Source organism: Oncorhynchus mykiss, chromosome 18, assembly GCF_057628025.1.
Source record: "Oncorhynchus mykiss isolate SJ-2025 chromosome 18, ASM5762802v1, whole genome shotgun sequence".
NCBI classification, from domain to species: domain Eukaryota; kingdom Metazoa; phylum Chordata; class Actinopteri; order Salmoniformes; family Salmonidae; genus Oncorhynchus; species Oncorhynchus mykiss.
The window spans coordinates 33814130-33826643 of NC_143039.1; the positions used below are offsets into that span (position 1 = coordinate 33814130).

The window sequence follows — 12514 nt, forward strand, 5'->3', positions numbered from 1 at the left end:
GATATAATTATGACCGGGAGAGTCCCAGCTATTTCACATTTTAAATATGAAAAGCCTTTGTCTCCATCTCCGTGTTGAGTTGTCTGCTCCAGAGTATGTCAGACCATGCCCGGAGGCTAGCCTACATGCTAAATTGAATTAACATGACGGGTAGGTAAAAGACCAGGCTTACAGTGGAATGATATAATGCAACGACAGACAAAGGCTCAAAAACATTGTGAATGATTTCTGAAATGCTAGGCTAATGTTGATATCAGAAGAAAATGCCCACGCTAACATATCACTAAGAATTCCTTGTCCAATGGACTGCTTCATGAGCCAATTGGAAACTTGTCCAGAAGCTCACCACAAGAGGCGGTCTCATCAGAGTGGTCCCCACAGTCGTCATCCCTGTCACAGCGCCAGGACTCTGGGATGCATCTCCCGTTCTCACAGGAGAACTGGTCCGCTCGGCATGATCCCGCTGAAAACATTAATAGTGATAATAAAACAGCCTTTTATTACACTGAACGTCGTTTTTCTATCATGCAACATTTACATTAGTGCTTTTCATTACCAGTATGGTCTCAATAAGTACTTAAATAAAGTGCATCGACTAGGCCTAGGCTATTTCAGTGAGTGAATATACATCATGATAATATGTGACAAAAAGGTTATTATAAGCAATGTCTAATATTTAGCATTTACTGTTCATGATATGTGTTTTGGAACGTTTGATTCCACATAGACAGCCAACAGACCCATGTGTGTTGGATATCTTTTCTGTAGCGCTAAAGCATCTGTATTTGGTTTCTCCGTGACTGGTCGTCCCTAGAGAATTGGCTCGCTATCTATTCCCAGCAATCCATCTATTCACAGCGATCAAAGAAAGTGGACGTAAAAACGTGACACCCGGATATCGTTCATATAAAATCGCCATTTTCTCTCTCGTGGAAACATCCCATCCGTGTCCAGGATCCGGCGTTGTGTCAACATCTGGCAACTGAAGCTCATTGATAAGGATGAAGTGAAAACAAAAAACATTTCTCCTCTACATCCCCTAACAAAACCCCCTTATGTCCCCCAGAGGAGGTGTGCATATCCTGGTCAAGTCTTCTGGATGGAGAAGATGATGAATTATCCCAGTATATAGATACATTCATGATGTGCAGCAGCACAGAGGCCATTGGGACATACAGGTCCCCCACCACCACGGGAAATCATGCAGTAGCGTATGTATAAATCGTGTAATGGTTGTCTTCTCCTCTCTGTGTATTCTCCAATGGCCTCTGGTCTGACAGAACCTCTCCCAAATGACTCTCTGGTTGGAGAAACTTGGAGATCACCCAAGTTTGTTCTACAACATGGAATCTGGCAGTTGCATCCTGGTCCATATGAGCTAGACGGGCCTCTAAGTAGAGCAGACAGCGGCATACCAGAGCAGGTGAAGTCGGACTCGTCCTCGTTGTTCCCACAGTCGTTGGTCCCGTCACAGAGCCACCTCTTGGGGATGCAGCGGTTGTTCAGACACTTGAACTGATCTGCAGGGCAACTACGATTATCTGTAAAAATGGGTAAAAATTGCTTTGATATTAAGTCTTTGATGTCAACTGTCATGCATTCATATTAATGTTCATTATTTGTTACTTTTATTTCTTATTTTTCTTCAGGTAATTTTTCTTAAAACTGGCATTGTTGGTTAAGGGCTTGTAAGTAAGCACTTCACTGTAAGGTGAAATACCTGTTGTATTCAGCGCATGAGACGAATACAAATGTTTTTGATTCGATCATAGACATTGGATAGACAGCTAGAAAGCATGACAAAAAAAGCAAGCCTAGCAATTTCAGTCTTGCATAGATGATGTATGTTGTTAATTTCAACTTAATTCATTCACAAAAATGTCTCTGGGACATGTCCTACTCTCCACAAATGCAAAATGAGATATGTTTTCTAACATGCAGAATAAGACCCCTACAGCAGATGTACGGTTCCTCATCACTTCCGTCCAAACAGTCATGGTCCCCGTCACATTTCCAGGAGGCCTGGACACAACGCTGGTTCCTACACTGGAACTCTTCATTCCCACATCTCTGTGGCTCCCCGTGGTCCCCTGAATCTCCCAATGTGGCTGCAAGCACACACATACATCCACTTGCTGGCCCATCTTCACACTCTGCAGAACATATTCCTCAAAAGAGCCACAACTCAGGAAACATTTATTTTATGTTATATGCTGGCATTCAAAATCTATACTGGGATTTTGAGTTCTACATGACCATATCTTATCTGCTGTCATTTATTCCTATTGATTGCCTTGGTCATTGATGTGGAGTGTCAGGCTGAACGGGCCTTGTATGTTTGAGACAAGAGTGTATTTGACAGGGCTTACAGGAGCAGGTGAGGTTATTCTTGTCCAGGTACTGGTTATCAGCGCAGGCACACACTCTGCTACCGGGAATGGCCAGACACAGGCTACCGCAGCCACCATTATTAACCCCACACGCATTGTCACCTAAAGATCAATTAGATAAACCAAAGTAGGCTAAATCTGCTCATTTTTCGGGGCAGCTGTAGCCTTTATAATGCAACGTATTAGGAAGACAATGACATAACTCAAAACTGTAATACTAGCAGATATATGATCCTAGAGGCAATGACGCTATTGTACCAAATACTCTATTCAAAAACGTTCATCGATTAAAACGGCTACATGTCTATATTCCTATCCGCATGCCAGGCAGAGCGACTGTTCACATGACTCAGCCAAAGGCAGAATCATTAATACCCCGCTGCTACAAAAAGCCTGAGCGACAACATCAGATGAAAACGGAACAATGTGTCTGACGGATCCTTTGACACATCCCCCTTGAAGTCGATGAAACTGTATTTGGAGAGGGGGATATGAAGGGTGGTTAAAAAAAAGGAGGGATGAAGGCTGAGGTAAAAGAAGGCATATGAAGGTGAAGGCTGACGTGGGTGGCACCCAGCCGAGTTCAGCGATCCTTTTGGGGTAGTGAGAGACAGTACAGACAGGTGCTTCAATGTGCCAACCAATGACTGTTGTCATGACGAGCCCAGTGCAGCTGAGTCTGGAAACACGGCCTGGGGTAACTATAAGGAGCTCTTAAAGGATTAGAGTTGGTGTACATTTGAGGACTGCCTCAGCTTCAATTCTCATTGAATCAATCATTGGTCTCTCTCTTTGTTCATGACTCGTCCTCCGTGGCTATGAGAGGTTTGGTTGTTAGAGAGGGCCAGCACCAGATAGACTAAAATATGCCTGACCCCCTACTGTTGGGGGCCTGAGTTGCGGCATATAAAATATGCTAAAAGGGAAACATTGAAAGAGAATCTTCTGATTTATTAACTGTCATGCATTTCAAACTCCCTGGCTGGAGCAAAGCCCAAGTTTAGTACTTCAGCCATTTTCAGTGATGTCATTTCTTCAAAGGTCATCTCAGTTCACCATCTCATCAGGTTTGATATACTGAAAAAATTGGTTTCAGAGGGTTGAGAGACACAGGGATGCTGTACTGTACATAATGATGACATCCCCTCGTCTCTTATATGTTTATATTACAAAAAAGTGAGCCAGTCTTGTATTTAAATCGTTTTGGTGCTTGACAATGACAGTGTGAGGGTGTATTTACCTTGCTGCCTTTGAGCATCGTACACAGATAGCCCAAAAAGAGGGGGTTTCTCACTTCTCATAAGAGCAACCTGCCCTGACTGCAAGTCCAGTTGGAAAATAGAGGCATTCATGTAATCTGTCCAGAAAACGGAATTCTGGTGCAGGGAAATTCCAAAGGGATGGTTTAATTCTTTGCCGTTATACACCACCTTTGGATAAAAGAAACAAAGAACACGTTAGACAATAATTCACAGTTAAAACCGAATTTTTGGACCACGTCATGTATTTGCAACCATACAAATATTGAAAATAAATGTACATGTTCAAAATGTTACGGTGCATATTTGTTGATTGTATCGTCTTAATCAGTAGAAAAGAACACTCACTCATTTACTAACCGTTCTGTGGGTACCATCGAGGGAGATTCTCTCTATGTGGTCATAATAAGCGTCGCACCAGTACATGTTACTGGAGCCATGGTCTAAAGTGAGTCCGTTAGGCCACAGGATGTCAGAAGTGACAAAGTCCTGCCGGTGGGATCCATCCATCCAGGCTTTCTCTATCTTGCCAACACTATCGTTCACCTCATCCTCCTCCCAGTCTGTCCAGTACATCCAGCTGAAAACCAGACAAAATGAATTATCAATATGATGGTTATTATAGAGAGATAGATCATTTAGCCCAAATAATACTGAGTATACAAAACATTAAGAACACCTGCTCTTTCCATGACATAGACTGAATAGGATAATCCAGGAGAAAGCTATGATCCCTTATTTATGTCACTTGTTAAATCTGCTTCAATAAGTGTAGATGGAGGGGAGGAAACAGGTTAAAGACGGATTTTAAAGCCTTGAGACAATTGAAACGTGGATTGTGTATGTGTGCCATTTATTGGGTGAATGGGCAAGACAAAAGATGTAAGTGCCTTTGAACGGGGTATGGTAGTAGGTGTCATGCGTACCGGCTTGTGTCAAGAACTGCAACGCTGCTGGATTTTTCATGCTCAATAGTTTCCCGTGTATATCAAGAATCGTCAACCACCCAAAACATCCAGCTAACTTGACACAACTGCGGGAAACATTGGAGTCAACAAGGGCCAGCATCCCTGTGGAACACTTACAACACCTTGTAGAGTCCATGCCCCAACGAACTGAGGCTGTTCTGAGGTCAGAAGATGTTCCTAATATTTGGTATACTCAGGGTATATATATGTTTTAAGACATGACACCAAATGTGTGAATATCAAATCACTCTAAAGTCCCCGAAAAGCAGCAGACGCTAGTCTGCTCTGAAAATGTTAAGCCTCTCATACCAGAGAGCAACACACTACTTACATTTTTGCCAGAGAAGCAATTCACAGCATTTCAGTCTCCATCTCACCTTTAAGCTCATTTTTATAATTAACTGACTGAGAACTGTGTCCAAACTCAGCTCCTTTCCTCAGATGGAGATTTAGGCCGCGATTCAATCCAATCGCAAGTTGTCAAGTTTCAGCATTTGCAGAGACCGCATTCAGGTAAACGCTGCGTATGTCGTCTCAAGTGAAAATGACCTTTAAATGTCAAGCGTGCTATAACACAGATCTATCACGGATCGAATCGAGAGTTGATTTACTCAAAACAGTACAAAAAATGGGGTCCTAGCATCTTATGTACAAACCAATATCTATTGAAACGTCACTACATAAGGTGACCTTATCAGGGTGTCAACTGCAAAAGACACACTCACCTGTGCAGAGGGTCCACCACGATCGCTCTGGGGTGAGACATATCTCCTTCTAACAGAGTTCTCCTTGTCTGTGCAGCCTTCTCCAATCTGGCAACGTTGATTGTTTTCCTGTAGCCGTCATTTGTCCAGTACAAGTTGTTCCCTATCCAGTCCACTGAGATCCCCTCCACGTTATCAAGGTCTAGGACAGGATGTGAGTCAAAAAAATGTAATGCATAGAGTATGCTGTTGTTATCCTCTACTTGATCATCCCTGCAGGAGCGTAATCTATCACTGTCTCCAGATCCTCGTTAATGGAATCGAAACCCCAAAGCATTGTTCTAGAATCTACTGTAGCAGATATATTAATCACACACAACACAATAGCCATGCACAAATAATGCTGCTTACACAGAAAGCTTTTGGGTATTAGAGATCGACCTAATTCGGGGACACAACTTTAATAAGACCTTTTAAAGTATGAATAACCTATGATTAATTTGTGTACAGAGGTGTACAGGTACGTGCTACAGTCGGGACGTAAAGAAGACGAAGGACTTCTATACTCACATAATCCCATAACTTAAATCTTGCGTAATTGCGTCAGATGCTCGATTATGTTCTGGGGAAGTTTTATGAGAAAATATGCTAACGAGACTAGAATAGTTCGCACCCCTTCGAAATGGAAACTCTCAACCAAAGCATGGGCCAAATTATATATCTTTTTTTTATATTTAAAAAACAAAATTTGGACAAGGCAAGTCAGATAAGAACACATTTTGACGGCCTATCCCGGCCAAACACGGACGATGCTGGGCCAATTGTGCGCCGCCATATGGGACTCCCAATCACAGCCGGATGTGATTCAGCCTGGATTCGAACCAGGGACTGTAAATACTGGAATATCTCATCTAAAGGTCACTTGAAGTTGTTACCTAACGAACAGAACGATCTGAATGCACTGACCATCTTTAAGGATCGTTTTTCGATTGGTCCCATCCAGTCTTTGTCGGCCAATCAGAAAGCTGGTTGTGTCGGCAAAGTAGATGTGGCTGGTCTCTGCATGGAAGCCGATCGCCCGAGGGTTTACAAGATTGTCAATCTGTACCATGTGCTCAGCCTCCGACTTGCTATTCAGGTCCAGGCCTCGGATGACACCGGGTCTCCCTCGTCCGTAGAACAGGAATACCTCATTCATAGGCTCTGCAGAGGGAGGTTATAATGCATTATGAAGGGGGTGCTTATAGGAAGTGTTATGAAGTTTACATAAACAAACCACTAGCTACTAATCTTCTTCAACCCTGATCACTGCCAGTGTATAATTAATTGACATAAGCTTTTCTTCCAACAAACACAGTCAATTAAACTATTTGAAAAAATGTATCCTAAGACCAAGTATAATAAGCTAATTACAATGACCTAAATTAAAGCAAGATTTAGTTCCGCTGATTAAACCTTATCAAATCAATCAATCCCTTTCTCCAAAAGGAGTCTTTGCCAAAGCAACGCTTGAGACTAAGTTAACGTTAAGCGTTGATGCTGACCAAAACAATGTTGAATTTGGCTTTTTCACCAGTCATTAGTGACAGGCAGAGAATGAGATGCTGTTTGGGTTGACTAAATGTGATGTTCAGGAGACCTGACAGAGGGGTGCACTGGAGCAAAGTTGCAGGCGTTTTGTTCGCGCGGGCGCTGTCACTAATTATAGACGTTACTTTGCCCCTGACTGACACTATGACCGTCAACACATGACATAATATGCCCTAATATGAACTTACTCTTGCAGGATTTTCTGTCACTTCCCAGTACAAAGCCTGTTCCACAGCGACAGGATCGGGATTTGTAACTTCCACTGAGCAGACACATGTGAGAGCATCCTCCTTTTCTTCCAGACGGATCGGGATCGCACGCAGTAGTCCTGACTGCAGAGAGAGATAGGAGACGAGGGTAGATACCAGACACACGACACACACGACACACACACACGCACACACACACAAACACGCACACACACACACACACACACGCACGCACACACACACACACGCACACACACACACGCACACACACACACGCACACACACGCGCACACACACACACACACACACACACACACACACACACACACACACACACACACACACACACACACACACACACACACACACACACACACAGAGCTATCTTCTAAACATGCAAGAAACACTGTATTTGCTTTTTACCTGTTGGTTGGGTGAGTTTCTGGTAAACACGTATTCCCAAGCAATTCTCCACGGTGGTTACAGTTTGAACATCTGCTGCGCTAAACCGATTTATCTGTAAAATGTCCACTTTTGTTCCTTTAGAGGGCTCGGTGCGAGTTGCAAACAAATAATCTTCAAAGAGTGATAATCCGTGGAGGTGCAGCAACTGGAAGACAAAGAGAGCAGTATGACAAGAGGAAGGAGGAGCACAGTGCTATAGAGCAACGCTAGGCTACATTTACATGTTTCCTTCATCTCAACTTAATCCCCAGGTAAACACCTTTTCCCCCAGCTAGCACAAAACGCTCTGGGAATCCTATGTTTCTTAGAGCTTGGTGAGAGCGTGGTTGTCCTATGGTTGATTTACATACAATATTCCAAACACAGGAGGTTGGTGGCACCTTAATGGGGGAGGACAGGCTTGTGGTAATGGCTGGAGCGGAATAGATGGAATTCCATTCACTCCATTCCTGACATTATTATGAGCTGTCCTCCCCTCAGCAGCCTCCACTGATTCCAACAACATTCTGGGAATGGTGCAGGATACCTAGCTAGCACATAACATTCTGAGAACCATATGTTTCTTAGGTAGGAATTCCTATACATCAGCATAACGTTTCCCCATGGTTCAATTTAAAGTAATGTTCTCAAATTGTTCAAAGAACGTGAAGAAACAATTTCTTTCTGTGGGAATTTCAGTACTTCAGCATAATGTTTTCTACAGGTTTCCTCATGATTCTATTTGAAGTCATGTTCTCAGAACAGTAAGAAAACTTTCCATGAAAACCCCAAGAAGACATTAGTAATGTTCAAAGAACGCTCTGAGCATGTTATTCAACATATGCATTCCGTTCTCAGCGTCAACAAAACTCTCTGTCCTCTATCTTGTTAAGTGTGTTCAGCTGTGTAATTGGCCACACCTGATCTTAATGAGTGCTTGTTTCCTTTGAAATGGGGTCTGTTTGAATAGAATAAAATGAACAGCTTTGTATGAGTTTTAAAGAAGCATGGCATGCTATAGCAGTGCCATCCTGGTTGCACAGTGGAATAATTCCATGGATAGAGAACAGAAGATCATAGGTTTGAATGTCACTGATGCCGTGCCACAATAAAAAATAAATGTGTTTGCATGTCCTATCTGTGCTTCGAGTTCAAAACAGTTAACCCAAACTAAGCTAGCAGTGTTATTAATAGTCTAATCGAAACACGCTCTCAGAACATCACTTAATTGTCGTCAAATAACCTATAACTTAGAAAACCATAGTGAAACATTCTCAGAACCTTCCTGCAACCTAAAAACGTGTCTCCCCAGAAGAGGCAACATTTTCACTTATGGCTTTGTTCCCAGAACAAATGGGAACCAAATGTGCTAGCTGGGCCTGCTCCTCCACTCCATTCTAATCCATTGGAAAAGGCTGTGGCTAGGGGATATAGCAGCAGCAGGAATGTACAGTAGCATTGGTTACGTCTCTCTCAACCCTATTCCCTCTGTAGACCACCACTTTTGACCAGAATAGGATGCCATTTGGGACGTAAACACTGTATCTATGTAAACTCTCTAGCGCACACAGCTCGATGGCTTCTTCACTCCAACCCCCTGGCAGGTATCCAGGGTTAGGACTATGTAGTTTGGGGCGGCAGGTAGCCTAGTGGTTAGAGTGTTGGTCTTGTAACTCAAAGGTTGGCAAGATCGAATCCCTGAGCTGACAAGGTAGAAGTCTGTCATTCTGCCCCTGAACAAGGCAGTTAACCCACTGTTCCTAGGCCGTCATTGAAAATAATATTTTTTTTCCAACTGACTTGCCTAGTTAAATAAAGGTAAAAAAATTGTGAACACTCCCAAAAGGCAGGGTCCAAGAAAGTTCACTCTCAGCAGAGTACCCACTCCACGACTCAACAAACAAAAGCTTATCTTATTTGGACTATCTTATTGAATCCTCGCGAAGTACCACTTAAAGTGAGACCAACTGGTATGCCCTTTGATTAAGTAGTATATGGTTTCTCTGAAACAAAGACTTATTGAACATTGGAAATGGGCAGATCATAGGATAACAACTGTCACACGCTGTACTTACAGAGCTTTCATGGATAACAGTGTGCCGGTTGCTCCCATTGTAGTCCACCACTTCGATATAGTCCAGGACAGCATCTGCCCAGTAGACCAGCTTTCTAACCAGGTCGAGAGTAACAGCCGTGGGCTTCTCTATTCTGTTCTCCACTATCCTGGTTCTGTTAGTGCCGTCCATATTGCACTGTTCCAACTTGGCTGTACTCCCCAAATCCGTAAAGAACATTTTCCTGAAAGGCAAGTTGAATCCCAGGGTATAAAACTGTTTTTAACAGAATCAAACCACAATTGAGAATCGATGTACAGTAGGCCGGGAATTAGCTTTGTCGCTAACGCCGATACTTTAACATTATCACGTTGAACCTGAAACATTGAGCAATGTGCACTGTCCCATAAACAGAAGGGAAACGGGGTTGTGGAGAAATCAACTGTGGAATCACAATAGAAACGGCCCCTCCTTGTGATTCCTTATTTCACACGCCAGTCACATACAGAATTTGTCACATGCAATGTTGTGCTGCAAATTGATGGTTTTCATTCAACCATATTTGAAAGCTCATTCGAACAGTTAAGTAGTGTTTCGTAATTAAATAAATCAATGTCACCAATCAGAAAGCCATTCTAAATGCAGTCAACCAAATGCACCACACCAATTACTTATTTCAGCATCAAGGCTCTTTTCAACACTGAGCTTCAGAACAGAAATATGACTGCATGTAGAGTATACCTTCACCCTCCACTTGTTTTTGATGAGACCCAGTATGATTAATCTATTAAAAATGTATCAACCCTAAAATTACTCATTTGAAAAATGTAATTGGTCTATGCAAAACAAATGTATCAGATCACATCAGACTGAGACGACATCGCTTCATTCATTTCTACAATCCAAATCCATTTTAGCACAACACGATAACATTTTAACATTTAACTCGAGTGGAATCCATTGGAAATACATGGAATCCTTAGATAGTACCTGTCTACATTCCCTTTGTCATCTGACCGACATCATGGGAGTAGACGGGAGTCATTTTCCCCTGAAGGAATATCGCATCTATAATTGAACACATTGGTCCTGGAATATTAACCCTGCTCACTTTGATGATGTCAAAGCAACTCGGTTGCGTGTGAGTGGCACGGGAAGATAACACATTCTCCTGACAGCAACTGACTGCTAAGGTGCTGGAGCCGCTTAAATCCAAGTCAGGAATACCACAGGTTTGGAAGTCTAAGCCTTAACATAGACTGTCTCAAACAGCATCATATTCCCTATACAGCACACTTTTTTTTTTTACTGAGGCCCATAGGGCTCTGGGCAAAAGTAGTGCACTATATAGAGAACAGAGTGCCATTTAGGACGCACTCATAGTTTCTTTTTCAGCTGACGGTGGCACTCAGTTTTGACAGCTGGTACAGCTAAGCGTCATGTACAAATACAGATCTGCAAAAATTGAGTTGTCAAATGTTGTGAGCTGAGTCAGTTTGATTTAAAGTTTAAAAAAATATATATATGTAAAACATCTGTAGAATTTGAAAGTGAATATAGTGGTGTCTGTTGCTGCTTTTAGAAAATGAAAATCTATCATATGGTTCCACTACAATGAACCTTAAATCAAACAGAAAAATATGTGTTGGTACAAGTACAGCAGCTGATGACAAGCTGAGGCATATTTAAAGACTGAAAAACCATGCACAAGATACATTTCTAAATTTCTCAACTTACCCCATCAATGAATCTAGAGCAATTCCACCAGGGTTTTGCAGATCGAGATCGACTATTGTGACACATGTGTCGTCTTGTTCATTGCAGACATATATTCTTTCACTTACTCTATCCACAAAGTAAATGTTTCTTGTGAGCCAGTCTATGGCAAAATGTTCCACATCTACAAACAAATGAAAAAAAGTACATAATAACAAAGACATTGTGACAAGAGCAAACATTTCTTGTTAGGGCAGCAACATCCAAACCCTTATGATCAATATTTCTACATCATTTGGAACGAAACTTACTCTCTAGATTCTCTCCTATCCCTACTCTTCGCATCCGTGAAAAGCCTTTTAAATTTGTCATGGTGGCACACCAAAGCTGACCGTTGGAGTTTGTAGAGGAGATCCAACATAATGATTCCTCCTTGTAATAGAAATCAAATGTGTGAATCTTCTGATTAGTATCCAATCGCTTTAGGTTGGGTATTGAAGAACCATTGAGGTGTGTGACTGTGATATGTTCTGTACTCGCAATCAGCAACACAGGTGGGCTGTCCCCGGGATCTGAGACAGAGAGAAGAGTGAGAAGAGTGAGAAGAGTGAGAGAGAGAGAGAGACGAGAGAGAAGAGAGAGAGAGAGAGAGAGAGAGAGAGAGAGAGAGAGAGAGAGAGGAGAGGAGAGAAGAGAGAGAGAAGAGAGAGATTGAAGAGAGAGAGAGAAGAGAGTGAGATAGAGAGAAAGAGAGAGAGAAAGAGAGAGAGAGTGAGAGTGAAATTAGTATCCATCCATAAATTCTTAAAGGAAACTTACAGGACTCAATCCAACAGCAGAAAAGTCCAAACAGAGCATCTGAATGAGGTTGCTTGCTGCTAATGACCAATCAGGTAAACATTAATTTGTTTCCACAGATCTCTGATTAATTCTCTGATATATAGTCTATATAGCTTTGACCACTACAGTGCAAACAGCATGTTAAAATGTTAGTAGTCCACCATTCAGCTAGTTTGGGATTTTGAATTTACTGCCACTTTCACAATTGCTGCTAATGTCCAGTCAACTACTGTCGATCTCTATCTAAGGGATAGCCCACTACAGTAGATCTCTTTCTGAGGGATAGCCCACCACTGTTGATATCTTTCTAAGGGATAGCCAACTACTGTAAATCTCTTTC

The 12514-nt window shown here is 42.2% G+C and overlaps 1 protein-coding gene across 1 annotated transcript in view; it reads right to left on the bottom strand.

Annotated features, from left to right (window-relative positions):
- The window catches only part of lrp1ba (low density lipoprotein receptor-related protein 1Ba), a 202551-nt gene that overhangs the window by 115273 nt on the left and 74764 nt on the right, over window positions 1–12514 (bottom strand). The window contains exons 5-17 of the mRNA XM_036952429.2: window positions 11646–11906; window positions 11356–11518; window positions 9640–9862; window positions 7544–7730; window positions 7100–7243; window positions 6288–6524; window positions 5343–5523; window positions 4010–4229; window positions 3631–3820; window positions 2370–2492; window positions 1956–2108; window positions 1416–1541; window positions 347–463 (exon numbers count right to left, since the gene is read on the bottom strand). Of these exons, the coding sequence (XP_036808324.2) occupies window positions 347–463; window positions 1416–1541; window positions 1956–2108; window positions 2370–2492; window positions 3631–3820; window positions 4010–4229; window positions 5343–5523; window positions 6288–6524; window positions 7100–7243; window positions 7544–7730; window positions 9640–9862; window positions 11356–11518; window positions 11646–11906 (2325 nt within the window). The remainder of the gene's footprint in view (window positions 1–346; window positions 464–1415; window positions 1542–1955; window positions 2109–2369; window positions 2493–3630; window positions 3821–4009; window positions 4230–5342; window positions 5524–6287; window positions 6525–7099; window positions 7244–7543; window positions 7731–9639; window positions 9863–11355; window positions 11519–11645; window positions 11907–12514) is intronic.